The sequence below is a fragment of the Cheilinus undulatus genome, linkage group 11 (assembly GCF_018320785.1).
Source record: "Cheilinus undulatus linkage group 11, ASM1832078v1, whole genome shotgun sequence".
Taxonomy (NCBI): domain Eukaryota; kingdom Metazoa; phylum Chordata; class Actinopteri; order Labriformes; family Labridae; genus Cheilinus; species Cheilinus undulatus.
The window spans coordinates 15,842,200-15,869,493 of NC_054875.1; the positions used below are offsets into that span (position 1 = coordinate 15,842,200).

Sequence of the window (27,294 nt, forward strand, 5' to 3'; positions counted from 1 at the left end):
CTGCCAAGCCTGTGTGTGTCACAGTACGTGCGTGTATTTGTGTGTCAGTGTCAGCACTGCTGCTCTGAGCAAAAATCCTGTCAAGAGGTCAGAGAGGTCAGGTCCGGATCAAATCTGTGTCCCGCTAAAACTGACAAGCCCCAACAGCAGAGCTGTCAGGATGCCAGGCCTGGCACGGCTGTCAGTCAGCACACATCATCAGAGCCAGATATGGGCCACTCGTGCAGGTCAGCATGAGCCTACATATCTGACCTATTGACAATTTGGACAGCTGCTGATTGGCAGGAATCAACTTCAGAGACTGTGAGTCTTTTACAAAAATGAGGAAAGTAAACTGTTGACTGTAGTTTTTCACTTATGCAGGGATTTTCATTTTTCATTGCACCTTTAACCTAGGTATCCCACAATTTTTGAGTAATATATCAGCCTGCATTGAATAAGGGTGAACAGCTCCAAGTTCCAGATGAGAGCAGAGTGCATGTAGTTCATTGAGTCAGTGATATGAGTACAAGAGCATTTTACATGACACGCCAGTGCAAACAGCTGGTGCATGTACGGTGAACCTAAACTGGGAGAGAAGGCAGGGCTGTGAGCATGTTTTACAAATGAGTGATGGTAGAGTCTAAGCACATGGAAGCTTTTATTATCAGGCTAAGAGATGTTTTTTCCTACAAGATGTCATGTTTTAAATACAGAAATGGGCTTAGAGAATCCATAATTAAGATGTCTGTATCTTTCTCTGTGATAAAACATTGCACCATCAATCATTATGGTAGGAGGAGAACATTTGAAATAAGGGTTGATAATTAATTTCAGTGACATTAAACAATTTAATGTCATTAAAACCATAGACTGTAGAAAATGTCGGACAAATCCTGAGTGACGTCGGCCATTTGGTTACTGAAGGGGGTGGATCTGAAACCAACCAACAGTGTGTGCTCATGAAGACATGAACAGCAGTTTTTTACATTTCTGCATTGGCTTAAACAGAAGGGTTGCCACCAACTTTGGAGTTGTATTAAAAAAATTTTCCTACAGCCCCTGAAGCTCTCTTTTGAGGAACGAGATTCAAAAGACAACACAAAAGGCCAAGCACTGATGTCTGCTAAAAGCTGAGGACAAAGGTCTCTGTGAGGACTATTCAAGTACTTCCACATCAAAATTAGAGAAAACACTTTTCATGTGTAAGGATTAATACGTTCACAGCTGGCTTTGTGTGTGTTTTTCCCATGTTGGCATTAATCTCTCTTTATACTTCATGGCATGGTGATGCACATCTAAATGTGAACTTCCCACAAATGTAATAAATCAAAAATGAAATGCGGATCTCCGTTTTTTTTAATGTAAAAACCCACATGTTATACATTTCCCACAAATGTAATAGCAGTTGCCTACTGCAAACATAATAACAAAGTTTCCACCAGTGCAAGAGCTATGACATTTACAGAGATTTATTATGTTTGTTGGAAGGCAACAATGTAATAATTCACCAACTGTAATATGAAAATGAAAACTAAGTCACATCAAAACTCAAGTCACATCAAACAACATAGTCATGTTCATTGTTTGCCATGAAGCAAGAAGTCGTTTTTTCAGAGTCTTAAAGGGGACATTTTATGCAAAAATCACTTTTTCGGGAGTTAGCACCGGCCCCAGGTTCAGTTGGCCCTTGCTTGGAAGAAAATTTAGGGGCGAAGTCAGACAGCTCAGTAACATGTAGAGCCATAGACATAGAAACAACTCGTTCTGATCAGGGCTGAAACAGAGGGGTTTTTAGACATACAAAAATCCAATACTGGAGTGTTTTTTCAGCAACAGACTTCACAGGCATGTTTTGGACCATGGACCTCTGAGACCAATATTAACTTGTCTTTAAAGGGTAAAATATGTCCCCTTGAAAACACTGGTGGCCCCATGAATCTTACCAGAGTGGATTTGTGTCAAAACAGTACTCTTAGGAAGTTATGAACAGCGTAAAGAAACTGTGTTCCCCCAGCCAATTTTACAATTACTTAAAATCCTTTAAAAGGAAGTTTGTACCCTGTAAGTTTGAGACACAGTAATTTGCTTTAATGGGGAGAGCCAGCAAAGCCTTGTGCAGTAAGTTTTGTTCAGGTGCAAAAAAAGTTACAATTATATTGGATTAGATGAACCCCCTCTGGGGGCTTAATTCAAGAAGAAATTTTGTGCAAAAAATTCATGGCTTTAAGTAGTATTTGAAGACGCTTGAAAAACCTTTCTGTTTAATGGCAAACAAAAAATTGCTATAACTATGTTTTTGATGTGATGACTTGAACCCGCTCACAATTGTAAAAACGCTATGTATAACAGTTGTGGGATGCTGATATGAGACAGTGATTTTAACATTCCCATAAATGTAATATATCCCTACAAACGTTATAGTTGCTACATTTTAAGTAGACAACTGCTATTACTATTTGTGGGATGATTACATTGAAAGCTGCATGTCTGTATTACAGTTGTTAATAATTACCTTTATGGGCAGTTAAGTTTGCAGGTGTTACACACAGCCATTAAAAGGTGAAAGTAGTTCCCTAAAACACATTGCTAAAAGTCATAATAGCTGTTCTTGTATATCATTGATGATATTGAAAAACACCTGATCAGACTACACTGTTAAATTCTCATCAAACAGCAGTAATTTCAAACAATGTTTCACAATCCTACCTAATTACAAAAAACAAGACTCTAAATGTAAAGCTCCAGCTGCAGAGCTCAGTGAAGCTCAGCATAAGGCCTTTCTTTATCTGCGCATAAACAGTTGCACAACTCAGTTGTATTTTTTTAGATGTGAAATAGTTTAACCTCTGTAAAGTATGAACTTGCTCATTCATTTCTTTGCAAACCTGCTGGTCAGACATTTTTAAGCACAAAGGCAAATCCTGACCTGATTTTGGCACAAAAACAGATAGTCAAATGAACAAACATGGAGACTTTTTCTGTAGCGATGAAAACAACAGATTAAATAAGTCCATATACAGTCCATAATATATCTAATTTATTTTAATTAAGGTGTTGTTAAATGTTTTGCTGAGAGTGACAGGGATACGTTTGAGGAAATAAGGTCAAGAAGTAACTGAAAATAGCAAAATCCTGCTGTTAGGGCTATTTATAGCAACAAAATAAATCATGAGAATTCATAAACAGTAACCCTATGAATAGCTGACCTTGCATGTCAAATATTTTTGCCTTCAGTTGATCCTAGCTTTTGCCAAATTGTTAACCCATATCTCTTTCTTATTAGTAAACTTAAAAAAAGTCAATTTACATCCAGCTAAAAAGTGAAAGGACTTGTACCTGGAGCTATTCTAGTCTCCAGACTTTTAAAGCTTTTTCACACCATGGGTCACACTTACCCATTCACACACTGATTGTAGAGACTGCCATGTACATTTTCCCATTCTCATATCACATTCATACATACTCATACACAGTCATGTGCAACCAGGGCAGCACTTGGAGCAATTTGAGGTTAACTGTCCCGCCCAAGGTCACATTGTGACAGCAGGAACTGGGGATTAAACCTTCAACATTCTGGTTGAGAGGTTGGCAGACTCTACCGCTTTTTGGCTTCTTAAATGACTATTTTCTGAATCTACTATACATTCTACTATACTATGTATATGATTCTTCATATACAGTATCTATGATGTGTTATACTGTTGATGATATTTGGCAATTTTTATCTGGCAGTTTTATTTCAATGCAAACTATAATATCTTAATCAATTCTGGCTATGTGTAATACATTATTTAAATCTAGCCAGCAAACTCTTGTGGAGCAGAGAAGGCTAGTAATTTCAATATGTTTGCATATGTTTGAGTTTGTGTATATAACAACTATCATATGTAACCATATGTAAATTATGTATATGTATGAAGACATTTGTGTTGATATGCGCAGATCCTGAGGGCTATTTTGATGCTGCAAACTTCAAAGCACATTCAGCTGGTCTGTGGGGGTTTCAGAAGTCGGATTGAAGCCAACTTTTTTATTCTAGCAAACAGAGTTCTCTATCATCATGATGCTCTCTGGTGATTTTTTTTTTTTTTTAATAAAACTTCTGAAAGACTGCCTTTTTAAAAGCTGTGCATGTTGTTGTTAGAGCTGTAGTGCCTCAGGAAGAAAACACAGCAATTCAACTTCTGTATATCACTAAAGAAAGTCAAGGAATTCGAATGTAGGTGTTCTTTTAATGTCTAATTACATGAGGCTAGTGTTTTCAGTACAGTGTACAGTATTTCACAATAGTGTGAACACTTCTACTGAACACACACACAACACAAAGATGACAAAGCTGGAGAAATTAAGCAAAAAGGACTGTTGCCCCCTCCCATGAAAAAAATCTTAAAGCCATACATAACTATCCTCACAATGCCTCTAAAGATTATTGATCTTGGTCTTATTTTCATTCATATTTTCATTCCATTTGCAAGAACAGATTAATTTTACTCATCATTTTCAAAGCTAATATCTTGGTTTATTGCAACAGCACCAATACAAAGGTACATTAACACACAAAAAACATTGTATGGTTTCAAGGACTACCAACAGTATGTTTTTTATTACATTATGACCATACAAGTGTTAAGTGTTAACACTGGATACTGTAAAAGTTTTATCTTCAAATCCTTTGTATTTTAACCTGTCAGACTTATTACTTTTTTCTTGGTTCAACTGAAATGATTAAAATGGACAAAACAATAAATATCACTTCAGAGTTGAATGCTGCTGGGAAACCTGCTGAAAGCTTACATTCCCTCCACAGGTGACATTTAAAGCACAAGACGGTAAACCAATGGCCATCCTCCAGGTGAATGTGGAGCCAACACCTCACATAGTCAATCAGACTTTCCGGCTTTATCACCCTGAGCTCAGCTTCCTAAAGAAAGCCATTCGTCTTCCTCCATGGCATGACCCCACAGGTAGTGCAGTCAGGTACTTACTGCAGATTTCATCAGATCAAATCTGTCAGAAATAAGCCAGTTCTTCTGTTTCTTGTTTTTTGGTTGAACAGTTGGAGAACCAGAGGGTGGGAGTCAAATTTCTGTTCGATGTAGTGACCCTAACATTATCTGCCAGACAAGGATGCTGGTGAGGCAGTGGAGAGAGTTAATAGACAATTTTGACATCTAAAAATCTTGATTGTGCAATCTCTTTTTATGTCTGCCTGATTTATCTTTTAATTCTCTGTTTTTATCCAGGTGCCAGGGGAACCTCAAGATGTGTACTTGAAAGTGCCTGGGAGTCCCAGTCCAAACATAAAAATGTTCTTTGTGATGGTTTTTATGTACGTATTATCTAACCAGCAAGCACAATGAATATAAAGACTTACACACACATACACACTTAACACACACAAACACTCACAGCTTAACCTGAAGAAGCATTTTATTTTGGAGTAATTAAATTGTTCACGCAGGCTTGAATTAATTAACTTATCAGATGGAGATTTGGTGGTCTCACTGCCTGAAGTTATGGAATCCATCCACTAATCTCCATGAGGATAAGAGCAATATATTATAGGGGGTTTGTTTATATGCAGGACCAATAGCTGCCTCTTATAAAAAGCCATTAGACTCTGATATGATGGGTATGATCAAGTTTAAGGTTACATTTATCTGCATAACAGGTCTGTGTGAAATTGCTTGCCTAATAGAAACACTATTCGAAATAACCCTGTGGAGTTTTTGGTAAACACATTCATGTTAGCATTCAGTGTTTCCAGCTAAGCCCATTATATGCATCCTTGAGGCTAGACTAATGTGTTGAATGCATTCTCTTCACAACAGAACATTTGCAAGGACATTTTTTTTTTAAAATAGTGTTGCTGCCATAATCTGCAAATTTGTCAGTGGAAGTAAGGATTGCATCATCCAACCACTTATGCTCATACAAGTACATTCTTATGTAAGTCTGGGGAAGACAAACAAAACAACTGTTCTACAAAAGGAAGAGGCTCCACAGGGCACCTTTACTTTGTTTTAATTTAGAAGTTTCAACAGGATTCACTCTGTAATGGTAGAGAAATCAAAGTCAAAGATGATAGAATATGTGAATGAAAATTACGCAATTTTAAAGCACGGCCATTTCTGACAGGTTAAACACTTCATTCAAAGGCTCTACGTGGCAGCTCCATTAAATGCAATCATCCAAGACAATGAATAGTAGATGGAACTGGTTATTGGTGAATTTTCATAAAGTCATGGCCTTATATTACCTTGAAATAATGCTTTATGTACAGTATTGTGCAGATCTTTTAAACATGTATGGGCCAAAAATTGGGACTGAAATTAGGCCAAGATATGGCTAGTAAGCTGTCTGAGGGCACCATCAGGTGGAAAGGAAGATTGACACAACCCCAGTAGTGCTGGACATTGGAAAATAATCTGTTGAAAAAATAACAAAGTCCACATCTTTAGGGCAGAATAAGGGGTAGACATTGCAAGTAAGCATGGCCTAGGGTGCAGTGACCTGCACAAAAGAGATGCCATTTAGCTTGACCTTGTTTGGGGTTTTCATGGTAGTTTTACATTAGGGACCCACGCCCGGATCCAAGTACACTTGACCCTGAAGGATGGCCCCATTTGGTCAGTGTGAACAAAGTTGTACCATATTCTGGTACTGTGTTCACTCCAAGAAGTGGTCTTGGAAGCAAATCATATGTAAAGATGCAGAGTACTGGCTATTCATCAGCAAGTATAACTATAAAGTCAATTCTAAACATCCATGCAGCATGGGCCTATTTCATTCTAAGACCTACAGGGTAGAAGTGTAAGGTTGGGCTTGAGAATCTAGAGGGATGGGATGTACTCCAGTGGAGTGGCTGCCTTGGTCCTCTCTCACTTGCGTACCGCCACCTACTGTATGAGACAGAATACATACAGAAGTATGCTCAGGCATTGGACATCATTACTAATACGAAAGCCAACAAGCAGGAGAGGGGCGGGGGGTCATGCTTGGACAAGGTACACAACAATCGTGCATGTGAAAACACAGTTTGGCCTACTTGTATGATTTCTTTAGTTGACAACTTAATTATTTTTTTTGTAATAGTAGGAAATATTAGTTTTTTTATGAAAACAAGAAATATCTAATGCAAGTCAATGTTAAGGTATGTGGTATCGCAGTTACAGCATGTGAAGAATACTCTGCTTGTGCTAGAAAAGATCACTTATATATTCAGTCAATTTAACACTAGAGATTTTTGCTCTGCCTTCAAAAACCCATATCACTTGAATTCTATTCTTAATATCCCCAAACACTCCTTGAGTGCTGTTGTCACAGAGCAGGGCTGAGTAAGTGACAGGTGAGGTACATTGCCTCCCACTCATAGCACTCAGAAGGCCACTGAGACTGAATTCCCTTCTTCTCAGCAGCGACAGAAGGAGGAGAAGGATGATGAAGATGGTGATGTTGCTACTTATTAAAATGCCAGCACAGCAGTAGATCAGCCTTTCTCATCTTCGACCTCACGCTGTTTGTGCTGCATCTCAAGTGGGCCTCAGCTTAATTGTTCCTGATGATGTTTTTCTCTGTAGTGATAAGTGGATGGCAGCACCCTCCCAGATCTGGCAGATATATGTACATTTTCTGGAGCGAGTGGATGTCAGCTGTGTGACTGGCCAACGAAACTGTCAATCCCTGGTGCTGAGGGGGAAGCAGACTGTCCGCAGGGTCAAATGTTTCTCATCACACCCCAAGGAGATAGAGGTACACATATTTAACAGTAACAACACTGACCCTGATTTTGATTTAGTTATTAAATAAAACCCATTCATTTATGGTTTAAAAGTGCTCAATTTAATTATGACATAGTTTTTGTCTTTGTCAAAATGTCAGTTTTTTGGAAACCGATCTAGTGTATTTCTCATGCATTTCTGTATCAGGTACAACTGCAGTGAAATCTTACCGTGCCAGTTCCTTTTATTTTGTCAGGGGTAAGATTGTTGTTGGCAGCCACCCATCTCTTCCTGATTCTCTCAACTGTGGTCTGTTGTGTTAAATACTTAGTTTCTGACCACAGCAGGGAAAAAAAAAATTATTGTGCAGGGTGTCTGCAGATATGCAGACTTCAAATTCTTAGATACGATTTTTCAACTTTAATGTCATAAAATGTCTTGAAATTGTTTTAACTTTCAGAGATCCTCAATTTTAGATGGCACTTCTACTGAAATATATCTGAATATTCCTTCAAATTTTCAACTCTGGTTCGCTTTATATTGTATTTTTTTTTTTAATCAATCTTTTGTATGGATTGAATTGTTTACATACAATTCTCTACATTAGTGGAGTGTAAATAAGACAAGGAAGGGACAAATACAAATGAAAAATAAAGGTGGCTTTACGATAAAGAATACAGGGTTTGGATAGAAGGGGCAACAACAATGATTATAGGGCAACTTAAAAGATATGCCAAAAACTTTTAGCCTTCAGACAACGGGAGACACATAAAATTTGAAAAGTCTTGACCAAGTCATGACCTGGCTCAGGTGGTCACAACAAAGAAGGGAGACATACCATAGCAAAATTTTAAACAAGTCTTTATTTTTCAAATCAAACAGTTTTCTAATGAAACCGAATTAGACCAAATTAAAGAATCTGAAAAGCCAAATTAACCTAAAGTTACTTCAAATTAAAACAAATTGAATATTTATACCATGAAGTATGTAATTCAGTAAAGTAAATTAAATTATTAATTGTTGTTAAAGTGTGGTATACCTGTGTGGTGGCCAGGTCCGAGAGAGAGTGAATGTGTGACTGCATGACCTTAAATAAACTCTACACACTGGGCCCAGGTGTGTGGCATCACTCTAATCAAGGAGCTGCACTCACAGACACAAGCTGGAGACACTCAAGCTTACAAGACTAAACATCACATGATGCCATGGACCTCACAACTCCATGTGCAGCAGAAAGTCATCCATTTTTAATTTAGATTTTTCTACTAGTTCTGAAAAGTCCTATGTGTGATTGAGAGTACAGGAACCCTGCTGTGTATTTGACACTATTGCCATAGTTGGTTGGCACGCCCAAGTAAAGTCTAAGTTCTGAAAAATCAGTAACATCTGAGTGAAAATGTACTTTTACAGTTGTGGACACTTGCTTTGTTTTATAATTTAAATACATCAGAGTCTAAGTGAAGCCACTTGATGTTCTATATTGTGACATAAAGCCCAAACCTGGTGGGCAAGTCATGCCAGGTCCATATTATGAATATTTTAATTCCTTCTGGGTGATTATTAAAGTATGTATGCTATATTTCTCTGGGATTACTTTCTACACCTCTGTGTTCTCTTTTCCTACATCATCCTCTTGTCTCTTTCTGCATCTCCTTCTACCCTTTCTCTGAAACTCCCACTGTTCAACATGAATCTGTTCTGCTGAAGGTTTCTGGTTTAAGGAAGTTTTTCCTTGCCACCGTAAATTTGCTGAGTGGTGAGCTAATGATGGATTAAGGTTGTGTCTTTGTGTATAATATAACAAAGAATATGGTCTAGACCATTGGTGCCCAACCTGGGGTCCAGGACCCCCCAGGGGGGGCGCCAAAGATCTTAGGGGGGGCATGAGGCTTTGTCTGTTCTGAGGGTACCAAAATCAGATTTGCAAATATTGACTAAAACCATGATAAAACAATTATGAAGTTGTTTATGCAAAGGTATTTTGATAAGAAAAGCATGCATAGGCCTCTTTTTAGGGTTTTATTAGTGAAACAATTTAAATCTATGTTGATTTTTGACGGCAGTGTGTCACTTTTTCTTCTCTCTTGGGTCCCTGGGGGGGCTCCGCTTTTCTTAGGTAAATGTAGGGGGTCGCCAAGGAACATTGGTTGGGAAACACTGGTCGAGACCCACCCTATTTTTTTAAATGTCTTTGGTTCTGAATTAGAGAATACAAATAAAGAATGAGTGATTAGAAAGTAAGTGTTTCTCTATGCAAACCCTTCCCAGTACTGATTTTGTAACTATTGCTGTGAAAAAGTCATTGTTTAGAATCTAGAAGCTACACCGATATGTATACATTACTATTTTTAATGCAGGCTCCACAAGAATGGGGTGGAACACCATGTTGGTATTCTTTAGTTTTTTGGTTGTGCCAAAAGCTCCTATTGAGGCACTTCTGCTGACTTACGACTTTATTCAAATCAAATGTGCCTAGTCTTGGTTTCTTTTTTGATCATAACTCTATTTTGAGTTACAATTAGATGTCTTTGATCTTAACTGCAGTGTCTTGTGGTACATTTACATTCTCCCCTGGCCATGTGTACATAAAATTTAACATGAGCTACAAGAAGAAAACACTGACACCAATGTAAAGTAACAAAAAGTTCTTAGAAGTTACATATTAAAAAAGAGACATTAAAGTGTCTGAGAGCCACAGGTTGAAAATTAAGACATTCTTAAGAATGTGTGAAGGACTTTTTATGCCTTTTCATTTCATTTGTTTAGGTCCCCCCGCTGCTTCCTGGGATCATGTAAGATCATGTTATGACGCAATTTGACACGATATAAAAATGAGCAATGATTGTGTGTGCATCCTGAATATATGAAACTTTGTTACCAGGAGTATCAGATTGCTCTTTATTTTAAAAGAGATCATTTCTTATTCATAGTTCAGTCCAAGACGGGAGAGATTTTGACAGTACTTCTCAGAGCTGCAATAAAAGGGCATTGAATATTACCCGCTTATATTCAAATAAAAAGGAAAAGTGATGGACTGTCACTATGTCAAAGCCACCATGGGTGCATACGCTGCAAACCAAACCGTTTCTCCATGAAGAAATGTGCTACTGGCTGAAAGAGTGACAGATGTTTTTTTTTTTTTCTTTTTTTAACATTTCACTGTATGCATCAGCTGCTGCTTTGATCTGACTCTCGGCAGGTTAGCTCACTGTGGATGCATCGGAGGAGTCTTATAAAACAGGATAAAGCTCACCGCCAGAGAATAGCTTTGCTTTTCTCCACAGATTGAAAAGGAGCTGCACAGTAAATCTCATTCTCACATCCTTCTGTCTCTCTGTCACTTTTCCGCCTCTACTTTCTCCCATTTCATTGTCTGCCCCCTCTCTTTGCTTTTTCACCGAACCTCATTCACCCTCTCCCCCACCCACTCTCTCCTCTTATCTGTACACCTCCTTTTCCCCTCTGACTCTGTTAACCACCTTTCCCTATTAATTCTGTCCTTTTCTACACCTTCTTTATACCTCTTACAAAACGCCTTTTTCCATACTGTGTCAAATTCTTTGTGTCACTTACTTAATGCCTCCATTTCTCTTTATTGTCTCTTTTTTTAGTTCATCCAATAAACAATGTCAACACACCCTTCTGCCAGACTAAATCAATTTACAGCTGACTTCCATTTCTCCTCTTTAGGTGGACCCAGACAGTGTGTTCCTGTTGCCACCCACAGCTGTTCAGGAGCTCCAGTTGAAGGTGCAGCCATGGCAAGCAGGCAGTCGCTTCTTTTATGTGAACGCAGTGGATGTGGAGCAGCGGCACATCATTACCACCTGGCTGGTCTGTCTGAACGTCCACCGGCCTGTTCTGTCCAAGGTATGGCTGGTTTCTTTCTTAACATTTAAAAGTGGATTTGGTTTTATATTTTGTCTCGAATTAAAGCTCTTGCTCTCGACCTCTCACACATCCAGTGGTTTTGTCGTTTTTCTCCAGTAGTGAGGCTTACTCTTATGTAGTCATTGCCAACATGATTCCACATTCATGTTTTTTTATCTGCAGCTCAAGTTTTGAAATTGTTCTGGTTACCGGTATGATGGATACCTCCTTTAAAGGTCTTTTTAACTCAAAGCTATCAACGACTCTCTCACATTCAGTGTCTATTGAACCATCCTGGTGATTTCCTGGGTCAGCTGAACATTCCCAACCATTTCAAGGCTAGTGTCAATGAAAGGCCAAGCATGGCTCAACTCTACGCTTAAACTAAGGAGTCCCTTCTATAACTGCTGGCTTGTCCTCTTCACAGTTAGAGTATCAGTGGTTATATTTAATTTACAGCTAGCTGTCTTTTTTTCCTAATCTCTTAGTCGTACTTGTGGGGTTGCTATTAATCGTAACCACACAACAGTTTTTTTCTAACACTGTTGTACTTACTTTTTTAAGTACATTGGTCAAACAAACAAGGTATAGTGAACCAAAGAGTTACTCAATTTATCATTTTGATGTATATTACATGTCATTATAATAGGAATATCAAGGATAGAGTTCGGTCCTAGACTTAGGACATATGGGATTGTCACTGGTTGTAGAATCTCATCTCGATTTCTCTCCACACTGAGATTACCTCCAATAATGAGAATCCTTGTTTTTGCTGCCCATACCATAACACTGCCTCCACCAAAAGATGTTACTCTTTCCAGCAGTCAGCATAGCGCTTCTGCATCTTCACCACACTTTGATCCTACAATCTAACCAAACAGACCTGAAGGTGAATTGTTCTCAACATTACTTTCAGCACAGAAACAAAACCTTAAAACTCACAAACTAATAAACACTGAACTAAAACTGAGCATTTTCACCAAATTTAATGAGCTAAATGAACAAATGCACATTTAAAACTATTTACAAAGTCAAAATGTAAACAAAAAGTCAAAATGAAAAAAAAAAAAAAACTAAGTTAAAATCCAAAACCATGATAAACTAGGGGAATCCTTACATATTATTCAATGGAGGATTATTAATCCCCTTGCAAGATCACAAAACAACCCATTTTTCTTAGTGATGCAAAGTGTTATCAGCTCATTGAGCACAGAATGATCCACTGTGGTTTAAATAAACAATAAGTACTTATATTCAAAATGACATGCCAAGATTTTTTTACATTTCAAACAAAAGTCACCTGTTTAATGTTTCCCGGTGGAGTCATACGTAGTATAATGTATGTTAAAAAGCTCTATATAAGTGCAGTCAATTCTACCATTTATCCACCACTCTTTGAAGGAGTATTTGAGATGATTTTTTTCCCTCAAGATCAGTTTCATGCTAGCTGTTGATGTTGTCTTAACATTTACACATCATTAACAGAGTGAAATCTCCAGCTCCCCAAACCATGAACCCCTTTATCACCTGGTCACCTCTAGATACCGTATATGGGTTTGAGTGATCTGTGACCATATGATTTTGAGACCTAACACATATTTCTCTGTGTGGTATGTTTGTGTGTGTTTGTGCAGGCATTTGAAGTGTGCGTCCCAGTTGGTGGTGGGCGTGGCAGCTCCAAGAAAATCACCTACACAAACCCCTACACCCGAAGCCGCACATTTCTGCTCCGCTCTGACCATCCAGATCTGCTTCAGTTCAAAGAGGATAAGTTCCAGGTGAGATAAGGCAGGAAGTCATGCAGTTCTCTTTCTTTCAGAAAATCAATACTCTGAATAACACCAAAGGAAAGATTTCTCCTTGACTAAACTTTGTCTTTGTTGTTGAAGGAAACCAAGACCTGTATCAGCACAGTTACTTTCAAAGGCTTAATGGCACCATGCGATGTCACCAACTTGTACTAAGCATTAGCTTTTAAGCAAAAATGTCACTAATAAAAAGTACAAAATAATTTCTTGCAGCTGTTTTCATTTGGTTTGAGACAAAATAATGGAAATACTGCGCAACGCATAAAACAGCAGAAAAGAGAACGTCTGCATTTTGATAGATCTTACAATGCCACCATTTGTCTCCATTATGGGTTCAATTCAAAGTAAATCTAATTTGTATCTGTTAATGCTTGAAAATGCAATAATTTCTTGTTTTCCCACCTCACTGATGGAACTCAAACCAGTTTAGAAATAGGTTTTTTCACAACAAACAATGCAAGCATATGCTTACAGGACAATCCTTGTTGCCTTGCTTGTTTTATTTTACCCTCTCCTATTTCACGGTTTTATAAAAAAAAAACCCTGCAGAGCTATTTTTGGCAATAAATTGAACTCTCTAGGGTACTTGTTCAATATCCAGTACTATTTGGAGTCTTTCATATAATACTTTTCAATTATACAGAATGAACTGTATCTATTATCAGTTTTTGCTGCAGAATAAGCCACATTCACTTGTGTTTTGACAAAAAAAGTGTTTGCTACTTCCTAGAGCTGTTTGGGCGAATAATAACATTTCTTGTGATACATTTTTGCACATTCTTCCATTCTGTCTTCACAATACTAACACAAACATTTCAGTCAAGTGGTTTGTCTGTTGCACAGTAAAATGCTCCCAGATCATCCTGCATACCAGAACTTATACAATGACAATATTTACTGAAAGGGGGTATTAAAAGCAAGCAAACCTTAATAATTAACTAGAGCTATCATTTGGCAGTTTTATGCCTTAAGTATCCAATTGCTGAAGAGTGGAGGTACAGCCATGGGTTTAAGAAGACGGACTAGTGTTTTCTGTTGTAATGTGATTTAGAAATTTCACAGGAAAGGACTATGGTATGATTACTTTTGGACCACAAATAAGTGGATACTTGTGCAAACTCTGACAAAAACCCCTCAGCACTCCTGTAATATCGTATTCAAGAGCAAGGGATTAAAATAGCTCATTTAGCCTTTACCTTTGCCCTTTAACCTCCAAAATCTAATCAGTTCATCTCTGAGTTATAGTGGACATTTGTGCAAAGTTTGGAAAACATCCCCCAGGGCATCACTGTGATATCCTACTCAGAAGCAAAGGATTAACATTAGGCCAAATGTCCTTGACCTATGACCATCAAAATCGAATCTAATGTGGTCATCAGCAAGTCATAGTTGACATGTGTATTGAGTTCAAAGAAAATCTCTGAAAGCATTTTAAGAATTTCACAAGATTGGCAAAGTGGAGGGGATGCCACAGACTGTAGAAAATATCAGGCAAAGCTTGAATGACTTCAGCCATTCGGTTACTGATGGGGGCTTTAGAGTCCAATCTATTGCAGCCACCATATTGAAAAGCTGTTTTAAACTAACTTCAGGTCAACAGGACAAAAAGTTGGAACTGGGTCTTAAGCCCCTGACAAACAGCTATATTGTGCGGGCAGTTATATCAGCTTTTCCCTTAATAATGCATTAATCAGTAGAGTTATTGAAAGAAAGATGAATTATGAAAAACTTGTACAATTTGTGCACATAAAGGAATTAACTATTGCAACCAAAATCATTTTTGAATAAGACTGTATGTTCATTCTGGATGTAATAATGAGCATTTTATCATAGGATTTGTAAGTGACTTCCAGTGCTTCTGTAGCCAGCCTTAAGTGGACATTCAAGGAGCTACAGTTTTCTGCACTTAAGTATTGGCTTCTTTTTTCAACCACAGAGGTGGCTGCTTTGGATAACTTTGGATTTAGAGACCAAATGGCCTTGACCTTTCACCTCCAAAATTAAATTAGTTCATCCTGGGTCAAGAGTGTATATTTGTGCAAAGTTGGAAGAAAATCCATCAAAGCATTCATGGGATTTCATGTGCACAAGAATAGCCTATTTTGTCAGACAGACAACCCAAAAACACAATCCTACTGGCCTCAGCTCTCACCAGCACGGAGGTAGAAATTCTCTACAACAATACTATAGAGGGATCTAAATGAGCTACTATGTAAATCACAACAATTCTAAAAATAAAACATTATTGTTACATGTTATTGTCCCTACAGTGCTTTATATCAACCTGATATTACACTGTAAGAATAGACGATACAAAATAAAAATAGGGCAGCCTGCTAGAGCAATGTGAAATCCTAAATAAAAATGCAATACTGTTTAAGAAGCAGTCTGTTTGAGGGATCTCCCTCAGGGGAAGCTTTAAAATGTCTTCCTGTGAGACAGTTTTCATTGCATTCATCAGCCTTTCTAAAACCATCTGTTCACCACGTAGAGTTTGCAAACCTGCCAGCTACCAGCGTGGTAGTTGAGAGCTCTCAGCCTACAGTTGCATTGATAGTTGTAATTACAGACCTACAACCAGAAACCTGTTCTCAAAGAGTTGCTCTTCTCACTTCTGCTGCTTACCTCTAGTCTTTAATTGAATTGTCCGTTCGAGCAAACCTGTACTCCACAAGGTTTATTTACTTCACAGCCTACCAATGTTTCTTCAAATGCAGGGTTTAGACCTAATGAGGTAGAGGAGCTGTTAAAGATGTTGCCACCAGACGTGTTCATATAACTATTTATCCCAGCCCACCTTGTGAAACAGGTGGTTGCAGTAATCAAATGAATAGGGGTGAATTTTAACACAGACCACGTGCAAGTGGGATACACAGTTGCAGTCATGATGGCAAACCTCCCAGCAATTTATAATGGTACAGTGGATGCATCAATACATGGGACCAATTTTTAGATGACAAATTGGTTGAAAGTGCACTTTACTCACTAAAATTCAATGGCCCTTGATATAAGGATATATAAGGATAAAATGCAGTTACTGTGTTATGTATCTATTGCCATTTTAAATCTGAATAAGTCACAAATATGTTTCCCTACCCCCTCAAAAGATAAAATACAAATCTTACTTCTACAAACCTCATGAACATATTCTTAATTAAACATTTCCTTCAAGACTTGACACACCCTGTAAGCTGCTCAGCAGAAGAGCAGCAGCAGCTCATTCTTCTGTCTGTGTCACCACAGCATACGTACAGGCACAGCACAGAGCAGAGGTCACTTCTACATTCTCAACTCCCAATATTGCAAAAGCACGTATGAGATGAACAACTGAAAATAACATGTCAAGAATCCCTTCTGTGCAGACTTGCTTTTGCTGTTGCTCTCAGGTCCAGTTAAAGTGCAACAGAGTGAAGATGGAGCTCTAGTATAGTCCGTTTATAATGTGGTGTCCTGAGGAGATAGACATGTTAGAATTGGATTATTTCAACAATATCCCTTACTGACATTTTAGCCGGTTATCAGCCTCAGAATCAGTTTTGGTTTCCTCTCAGCTAAAATCATGATTTGGCTATGCTGCATCATCACTGACTGTGCAGCTCCCCATGATGTAAACTTTGCAGACTGACACTGTTAAACTTTCAGGAAAAGTTCTGACCAGCATGCTGAAGGTGAAAAATGTCTTCTGTGTGGAAAGGAGAAACTTTCAATGCCAACTGTAAAGGATGAGGATGAGTGTTTATGACTTTCATGTACTGTTGTGAAGAAGTTAAAGACATCAATTATTCTTGACCTCACATGTTGACTGCTTATTACCCTGCTGTTTGCCAAGTGACTGATTTTCTTTTTGGCCTGCAGAGCAAAACAGGAGAAAAGTCATTACTACCAATGCTTTATTACATTGTCACCCTGCGTGCCTATAATAGCTAATTTCATTCACACATAGACATGAAGAATAGATGCTGCTGTTGTCATTACATTTTATTTGTTGAAGTGTAATAAAAAGGAAAAACAAACTAAAAACCAGCATTTTAGGTGAACTAATAAATGAATGAGATGCAATGGGAGTCTGTTTCCACATAAACTATTGAAGAGTCTCCCTGCTGCTGTCCAGCAGACACTGCATCAGTAAGACAGAAGGAGTTGGAGAGCATGAAAAATAGCCCATTGTGTTTTTCATCTTGTCACCAAGGCTGCAGGTGTCTTATAAAGAATTTACTGTGCCCACAGCATTAAGCAAATGTGAAGGCACTTTCCTCTTTTTTAAGGTAACTACCAAGCCATGATAAAATCAGCTGTCAGGGGGGAAAGTAGAGATCTATATTGTTGTGCTTTGGGGGAAGATTACAGCATAAATCCCCCAAATTGACCTATAAATCCATTGCTGGCTTTCACTATCTGTTGAAAATACTGGGGAAAAACTAGGACAACAAAAAAGTGTAATGAGTGTAATGTGAGTGAGTGACTGTCGTGTTATGAGGTTTATATGAAACGAAAACAACAGTATTTATTACCAGAGGGCACCCAATGTCATAATTTCATATTTTCAGATGCTCCTCATTATAGAAGGAATGCTTATGATTGATTTATCAATGGTTGTTGATTTGATTTTATCTTTTGCATTCATTCAGTTGTTTTCCTTCTAACCCTGAAAAGGAAAAACAAAACAAACAATGAACTTGAAGTGATTACATCACAATTTTGCTGCTGATCACACTGCAGTCAACATTGACACATTCAGTTTCACATAAGGGAAGGCTCACAACACTCTTCAAGTGTAATTTATTACTCAAAGCCTGCTATTACTGCTGTGCTTCCGAGCTCAGGCCCAATAAACCCCTGGCCCCTGCCACTTAGGCTGACCACACACTACTGGGTTTTAACCCTCAGGACCTGAAGCCAGTTTTTGTTATTTTCAGTCTGCCTGTATTATTTGTGCATAGATACATGTAGTATCTGAAACTTTTTAAGCACATTTGATTTATAGACATCTATTTTTCAGGACAACCTAGACAATCAGAACATGTGTTCTTCAAGGATGAATGTATACAAAGTTTTATTACTGTAAAGACCAAATAAAAGAACAAAACAGAAATGGAATCTCAGAACTTTAAAAAAATCAAACTCAGATCAACAATGAAAAAGCCTTTTCACATCTGCTTTTAGTTCCTACAAGCCTTGTTAATCAGGAGAAAAATATACCACTTGCTAATAAAACACAGAAGGTTTTCCATTTTTCAGTATACATAAATTCCGTTTTAGGAGCGCATGTGTCCCCTTTTCACTAATCTGGCCATTGATGACTCTTTTTTTCTTTCTTTTTGAAACTGGCATACAACTATCTTGTCTGTTGTTGATCTTTGGCTGGTCCTGATTGGTCGCTACCAGCAAGAAAACAATAGAAGAAGAAATTTGGTGCATTTTGATTGGCTGACAGCCTAACAGGAAGTTGTTGTCTTTTTATTCTGTTGTCAGAATGGTGGACGGATAGAAACACTGCTATGTTTTTCACCATGAAAACGGTAACAGTCGTATTATCATGGCTTTAGTCATGTGGATTTGTAGTATCAAAGCTCTGAATAATCACCACACTTCGTTGCTAGATTAAAAATGTTCTGGAATAGCCCTCCTTAGATCAGAAAAAAGGTAAGCTTCAGATCACAGTTTACTCCATAGAGATCCGTCGTATGTTTCCTGAAATATTATAAACAGCACATGCACTACTCCTTGGCATTGTTGGCGATCGAGAAGGGTTTAGAGGATTATGCCAGACTTTTGGGCAGATTTGTTTATCCTGAAGTTTTGGGGGTTGTTTTTTGAGTCAGGGCTTGTCGGAAACTGGTGTTTGTCCAAATAATCCTAAAGTGTATGGTGCCCACACAATTATTTTACTGCTTCCGAGCCTACCTGACATGAATCATAAATACTTTTCTTATTCAATAATCAACATGAGTGGGCAGATCTATTTAGTGTGACCAACTGGGTGTTACATACTTTTACTTCTTCTAAAGTAACTTTTATGACTTGAGATTCTGTGAGATCTTGTGGGTGCATAATCCGCACCATAAAATAATAATCACAGACAGCTGCCGTGTGGTCTCGTGGTCTGGTCTAGGTTCCGTTCGAATAGTCCTTTTTGCTTGGGAAGGTTCCTAGCTGAGTGAAACAAGATGGAAATATTTTGGTGTTCGCCATGATAAAGGCTGCTTCTCTAATTTATAAGGAAAGGAGCTTTATTACTTCTTTTATTATCTCCTTTAGCCTAGGAAACACTGGACCATCCTTTACTAAAGGAGAGATGAAAAAATGGCCCACAATTCTTTGCCTCAACTTCATTTAAAGTGATGCACCTGTTGACTAGTCATCAAAACAAACAGACCCAGACCCAGAGTAGACTGGGGCCAGCCTCAGCCCTAGGTTTGCATGGCATGGCAGGATGTCTAGTTTCTTATTGGAATGGGGGAATAGAGGTAAGTCTTCCAAACTGAGTGCAAAGGGAAATCTCCCACAAAAGCCTTGTCTGTAAATGGCTGCTTGAGTGTCAAGAGAAGTTTAAACATGTGAGCAGTTTCTTCATAGATATAATTTGATTATTAAAAAAACCATCTAATATTGGATTTTAATTCTGTTTCAATTCATTGTGGTGCTTTCATTTCAAACAAGCATTTAAAAAAATCACTCCTGGTGGTAAAGACCAACCTGTTAACGCTAGTGTTGTCTATGACTACTGATGATGTGTCAGGATGCTTCTGTTTCCTAAAGGAGAGATTCCCCCACTTTCCCTTCTGACTCTGTAGAGCCAAAGGTGCATTGGAAAACAAGGTAAAAAAAAAAAAAAAAATTAGAAATGGGACAGAGCCACTGAGTGTCTTTGTCAACAAAGGCCAGCTTTTTGTGGGCACTTAAGAATTTTCATTGGCTCTGCAACAGCAGTCCAGATTTGCTCCATGAGTTCAAACAACACTGAGGTTGTGAGTTCACCGTGTCACATTAGAGCTTGAAGCAGCTTTAACTTCTGCAATGAAACGAGTAAATGCAGCGCTGCATGAAAAAGTAGTCTCTTATTCTATAAAATAATGCTGATAACTTTTATTTATACATAAAATGTGATAAAGCTCAAACTCAGAGTGTACAGTAAGATTTAGATGTTAAAGAAAAACACAAACTATAGGGTTAGACAGAATAAACCAGGACATTCAGAAAACAGACATACCTCATCTTCGTGGCCTTAACATCCTTTCTTTGATTAGTCCAGAGCTATTCCAAAGAGGTCTTCAAAGCAAAGGCCCAGTTTCCCATGGTAAGATAGAAATAAACATATACAAACACAAGAACAAATAAAACTGACAGAATTTTACTACTTTAATTTAAAATGAATAGAGAGCACTTAAAGAAAACTAAAGAAGCCATTATGTTCAGATGTAAGCACAGATTTTTTTTCTCTGTGTTTAGATCAACGGGGGAGAGAGTTATACCATCGGACTACGGTTTGCTCCAAGCCAGAATCCCGGTTCAGTGGAGATACTGGTGTACATGAACAACCTGGAGGAGAAGACGGAGGAGACATTCTGTGTGAAGGTCAACTACTCATGAAATGAAGTTCATTTCAAACAGCGAGTACAAACTGCTCCCTGAAAATACTGACTGATGTGTCTTTTATACATTTTCTGGGTGTGAAATGAACTCAGATGAGTACAAATGAGCTGTAATTGTCCTACTTAGTGTGTGTCATTTTGTATAATATCAGATGTCAGACAGAATAAACTCTCTTTTTATCACATGAATTGTTGGTGGTTTTCAGTCTCTTGTACAAGTTCTATATAGTATGAATGTAAGAGAAGCATTGTACTTTCTGAGCCTCACTGAAATAAGGTCACATCTCAAGAATCAAACATACAGACTTCAATATTAGCAGCAATATCAGCTTTTTCTAAAAAGCCTTAAACACACATCCAAACACAAGCTGTACAGCAGAGAAAAGCAGAAACTTAACTTTTAAGGACAGAAGTGGAAATTAGGGCGCAGGAGAGAAACAGGGAAAAAGTCTTGTGATTTTTTTGGTGACAGTTTTTTTTATTGATATTTTAAATCAGCAAAGCTGCGGAAAAGCAGCAACATCAGTGTCAAGGTAAAATCCCAATTGTCATGTGTCCTCTCCTGAAATGTCGGCAGGTGGGCTGAGGGTGAAAGCAATAACATTTTATGGACTTTAATTACCCAGCACACCCACTTGAATGCCACTTGATGGCTGAGTTTTGGTCCAAGACTAGTTCGGGGTCTGCTCTCTGGGTCCCTTTGCATCCAAAACAACTTATCCTCATCACCATCATTATTAGAAACAGGCCCGTAATGAGGTATGTCTCTACAGATAGGCACATATCTCTTCAGATCGCCCTCATTAACACCAGCACCCTTTTAAACCCCTCCATCCTCTCCTTGCTGCTTGTGCTCCTGCTGTCTGAGACAGAGAGAGAGAGAGAGAAGGCCGTGCACATTGGGTTATATAACACAAAGTTACATAAGACCCCCCCTCCCCCCAACTCCATCCCCTCCCCTCATCGCCTTCTCTCTCATTAGAATGCAGGCTGCAAAATAAGCTTCACTACAGCAGCAAAGGCTAATAAAAAGATCGCAACTAAGCACTTGCACTTCATGTAACATCCCAGCTTATGCTGAAGCCTCATTGTCTTATGTTAACATATTAACAGCTCTCAGAAATACACATTCAAGGTTTGTTCACACACTCATTTGTTCCTTGTAGCCTTTGTCTTTTTTATTTGATACTGCAAAGTTTCTTTATATGATTAGAATATGCCATATGGATGTGGACAGAGTAATTGGTAACTGTTATCTCTCTTCTTCTTCATATTGTCCCTTAAGTACTCTTTTTCTAGCAGCAAGAGTGTGTAATAGAGGACAAATAATCAGTCCTCATCCTGTAGATATACTGTGCTTAACAAATTTATTAGACCACCACCCAAAGTAAGGTTTATGCCACAGCTGCCCTAAATTAACAGCACTGGTAAAAATTGGTGAAAGCAAAATCATTTTTTATGTTTCTGCAATGTTTAATACACTATTATGTAGAAGCTCTTTAACAGAAATAATGTTTTTAATGCTAAAATATAATTATTATTGGTATCTATGAATTTTCAAATTTACTGATTTACAAAATAAACCCTGAAAAAATAATAAAGCACTTTATTATTTCTTGATTAATACGTCAAATTGTAGTTATTTACTTGCATTCCTGAACAGAAAAATGAGTTTTAGTGGTTGAATGTTATGCTTGATTAATTTCTGACTTCTCAGAGAAGCCCAGTGAGCCGGCTCAAATTTGGGTGAATTCAGTTTGAAATTCCTCATTCCTGTTCAAAATGGTAAAATGTGGAGAGCTCACTGAAAATGAAAGAGTCTGCATTAAAGCACTTCATGATGCTGGATGGTCTTTGAGACAAATATGACAGGTGGTCTAATAAATTTGTTAAGCATCATATATATATATATATATATATATATATATATATATATAGATAGATAGATAGATAGATAGATAGATAAATGCTGCTTTGGTGGGGTGTTAGCCAAATCCTGTATATACATGTCAAAAATGACAACACAAACTCAAGCCAAACCAGATGGTGCGTCTAACATTATGGTCTGATTCTTTAGGAAGTGGCAGTTCTTTACAAAAAGTAAAGAGAGTAAAAGTATCTTTAAAACCAGACCCTTTCATGATGTTATTTTCATGGTAATATAAGCAGTTGCTAACTTGTGGAATATAAGTTTGTTTACCAAATATTCATAATGACACAAGTTAAAGCTGGATGCTGCTCACTATGGGCTCCTTTGAAACATCCTGAAATCTTGCCAGTTTACACCACTGCAACAGGAGAAGACAATTTATTGTTTTTATTCTTAGACTCTGGGCTTTACTATCCAGTTCTGCCTTTTCATGCTCATCTTGAAGCTGCATATTTTGTAGCATTTGATATGAATGAGGACAGTGATAGTGAGTTGCTTGCTACAGTTGCAGTCCTGTTTGGTCAGGAAAGTGAATACAAAGATAGAGGATCCACACTCTGAAGACTAAGTGGGTGCCTAAACAGAAAACCCATGAGGCTTCCGTGAACTTATAAGGTGAGTTTGAGGCCAGAGATATCCCATCTTCTGTCATTTATTTACAGTTATTCCTGGAGCATTTTTGTCATGGACTGGATTGATTAGTTGTTAAAACACAAGGTGCCTTATGTTCGAAAACCATCTTCTGGCGACTGGACAAACTGAATTGCAGTTAACACTGTCAGGAGGGCCGGAGTGGGACTCATTTTCAGCCCCAGAGTTTCATGGCTCAGACCAGCTCACTTTAGTTCACAACCTTTTACTGACAGTATATAATTGTGGTTTCATCATAATCATTATAATATGCTAAATTATAAATCATTTTTTAAATTACTTTTTGCATTCAGGTACAGACATTATGGAAACAATTTTATCATGTGTAATTGCTCACAAATTATGGGACAACAGCTAACCTGACAGACACAGTTTCAACAAGCTCATTACTGGCACTGTTTCTGATACAAAAATCAAGTTTAAAAATTTGAGGAATTATTTTCTCAAGTCAGTGAAAGAAAGGTTTTGACTATAATAAGAATAATACAAAGCTACATTTTAATTTCATTACTGAAGTTAGTTTAATTTGCATATTCCTGGATCATTAGGGTTTTTTTCTGGGCACCTCTTATTGAAAACAGATCTATGTTGTACTTTTATAACATTAACACTGATTGAATCCTGCCTGCTCACTCTCACAGTTGTACTCGTTAGTAGTGATGGCTCTTCCTCATTCAGTCAGCAGTAAACTGTTCCAGGGGCTGCAGCTGCTGCAGAGGCCACGTTTTATACTTAGTTCTTGTTGTAACACAGCTACTTTTAGAAAAGAACCCATCTATACTGTTTACTTTAAAGTTGTTACATCTGATTAATTGATTTGATTCATAAACTTGGATAGTGGTTTGCACAGTTCGAGTTTGAGGTGTTGTACATCTGGCTCTGTTTGCTAACCTGTGTCATCTCCACCTGGTGCATTTACATCAAGCTGTGAGTTTGTAATGAGAAAATAGATTAGCATAGGCCAAAAGGCTCCTAAAGCTTATTTTTTAGTCTAACTTTTTCACCATCTTTGCTCTAGCTGTTATCTGTCTTTCTCTCTTGATTATCACCTTGACTGTTTCAGAGGGATTAACTGTTGACAAGGTAAACACAGAACCATTGTAACAGTAGTGTTGACAGCCTTCTCTGCCCAACCCAAGAGAGAGTTTTGGGAGGATTTAGGAAACACAACTCAAACAATTTGCGCTTCTGCCTTTGTCCATCCCATGAGTGCAGCCTGTTTGATACCACTCTACACCAGCTCTCCGGGCCCTAAATCTGGGTATTCTTCCTGTTCTTCACTGCGGGCCTCTCTGTCAACTGCAATGTCCCTACAATGCTCTTAAAGGGTCTCAATGTATTGCCAGTCTCTTAAATAGCAATGACCAGTGTCACAAGGCCCACCTCTGCCAGTCACTAATCTGAACTGAAGACTCTTTTAATCAAACCAGCACTGCACAAGGTTTATTAACTCAACAGTATACCACAGTTTTCTTTATATGGACAGTTTAGTATTTCTGAAGGGGGGTTGCATCTGGTTCTTGTCAATAGTAAGTATGTTAGCCATAGGCCAATGAGGTTCCTTTAAGGAAAGAGAGAGGCTGAGTGTAGGCACTGAAGGCTATCGCAGACAGGTATGCTTACTCCAATGTAACCAGTTTTTAGAGAAACTGAGCTACAAAACAACTTTCAGGCAAATATACACTATAAATTAACAAGAGAGCCTACTTTTCCACTATCACCATACTTTGTCTCCACTTAAGACAATGTTCTGATTAACTGTTAGGGGCTATAGTGCCTGACCAAGTTTGACTTTGCAGGGTAGACTGATAAATGTACAGAAAATTTTGATGTAACTACATACCAATCTGAGATTCAAAAACTTTGAAGCAAAACTTCCATTAGGCTCTTCTGTTTTTTAAACTTGATATTTTAAAATTTAATGAACATCTGTTTAACATCAGCAATCTTTACAGCAGGGAGCTCTAGTGAAGCAGACTGCAGACGTATGTGAGCCACTGCCTCTGGTCCAGAGAGGTCCACAGGAACTGTGTTTACCAAGTCCCACTCGCAGCTCTCTAGGTTGGGCTGTTCACACCTGCACTAGAAGATTCTCTCGCTCAGACCTGTTGTCTCCATCTGCAGACATCTGTCCTCTGTTTACTCCAGTCTATTAAAGTATCCACCTGCATCTACTATAAACAGTGAGTCATACTTGCTGCTATAACTTATTCTTCAATTAAGTTGAATTTGTTGTCACTTTCAAAGGCTGCAGACCCAAATATGTGATCAGTGCAGGCAGAAGAACATGTATATGGTGTGCTGAAGCAATGCTAAAACAAAGAGGCGTGCTAGCAGAAAGGTAAGGCACTTTGAATTTTCTCTTTATAGCTTACATTTACCCTAGAGTTGTTTTAAAAACCTGGCTAAGTACATGCAGCAAACATACCCATCTGCTACTAGGTGAGGCTTAGCTTCAGCGCTTGCATTCTAGCTCAAGCGCTTCCTTATGGGGCGAATCTGACTTTTGCGAATACTTCATACAACACTACCTGAATAATACCAAAGTATTGCATGCAGTTTGTAATGCATGATTATATCCTATTGAGGGAGAAAAGCTGTTGAAAGGTGGTACCTCTGGTCTGTCAACCTGCAGTTATATCTATTCTACCCACTATTTTTTTCCCACTTTTAAAGCCATTTTTTACTCAGAGTGGTAGCACTTTAAGTGAGGCTTTAATCTCTGTATGTGATATTGAATTTTTCTCGGGCAAGACATTGGACCCAAAACTGCTTTAGATGGTGATAAAGAAAATTCCAAAATAATACAAAACTGAGATGAAAAGAAGACACAGGAGACTAAGAAGACTTTGATTCAGCTGTTAACTTAGTCTCAGCTGAGGAGAAGCAGTGACATCAACATACTGTGATGTTGGAGCCAGATTTCTGAGAAGCCCAAAGTAGTTCACTCTCTAACGCCTTGAGGTCAACCTTAACCTTGATCATAACTCAAAACATGACACACAGACTCCACTGATTGATGTCAGGTGTTGGACTTTCTCTGTCTAAGGTTCACAGACACAAAAGCTGTGAAGCAACAACCTTGATTGTAGGACAAACAGCATTTTATCTAACTCAAGCTGGCGAGTTTAGACTATCAGCCCAAGAAGAGAGGAAACACTCCTAGAGTCTCCCACTCCAGACCATACAGCTTGGTCTGGGGCCATGAAGTAATTTAACCATCCTGAAAATCTGTGGAGACACAGCAATCTTAGAAATACTGGAAATTTCCATAACAGGTGGCATAATTTACAGTATGTAAAGCTGTGTGAATGATTCGGTCATTGGTGGAAGAATGTGGATAAAAGAGTGAAAGCTGAAATGCAGTATAAAGCACCTTGTCCAGAGGAAATATAAGGGCTATATAAGTGCTGTCCATTTACCATCCAATAGACCATGTACAGTATGTTTCAAGGAAGCCACCTGGCTATGTAGGAGGCTTATACAATCTTCACTCCGACAATAAAGCTCTGATTTTCCTTCCAACAGATGTGGGCAGTGATTCAGCATTTGAATCATTCTTAATCCTCCATCAAGCATTAATGCAACTTTCAAACATCATAGAATGAGGACTGTGGATTATATTTCTTGGTTGTGCTACAAAAGTATCCAATCACAGACATTTAAGACAGAGCACAATGATAATCTGTCATGATAAGACAGATTCATAGCATAGATATCCAGATCTCTTCTACAAACTG

General features: G+C 38.2%; 1 protein-coding gene across 1 annotated transcript in view; it reads left to right on the forward strand.

Annotated features, from left to right (window-relative positions):
* Positions 1-21,090, forward strand: part of nphp4 (nephronophthisis 4) — a 312,689-nt gene extending 291,599 nt beyond the window's left edge. The window contains exons 23-29 of the mRNA XM_041799567.1: positions 4,790-4,946; positions 5,039-5,115; positions 5,226-5,311; positions 7,563-7,734; positions 11,394-11,573; positions 13,208-13,351; positions 20,831-21,090. Coding sequence (XP_041655501.1) covers positions 4,790-4,946; positions 5,039-5,115; positions 5,226-5,311; positions 7,563-7,734; positions 11,394-11,573; positions 13,208-13,351; positions 20,831-20,971 — 957 coding nt within the window. The 3' untranslated portion in view covers positions 20,972-21,090. The remainder of the gene's footprint in view (positions 1-4,789; positions 4,947-5,038; positions 5,116-5,225; positions 5,312-7,562; positions 7,735-11,393; positions 11,574-13,207; positions 13,352-20,830) is intronic.
* Positions 21,091-27,294: the final 6,204 nt, after the last annotated feature.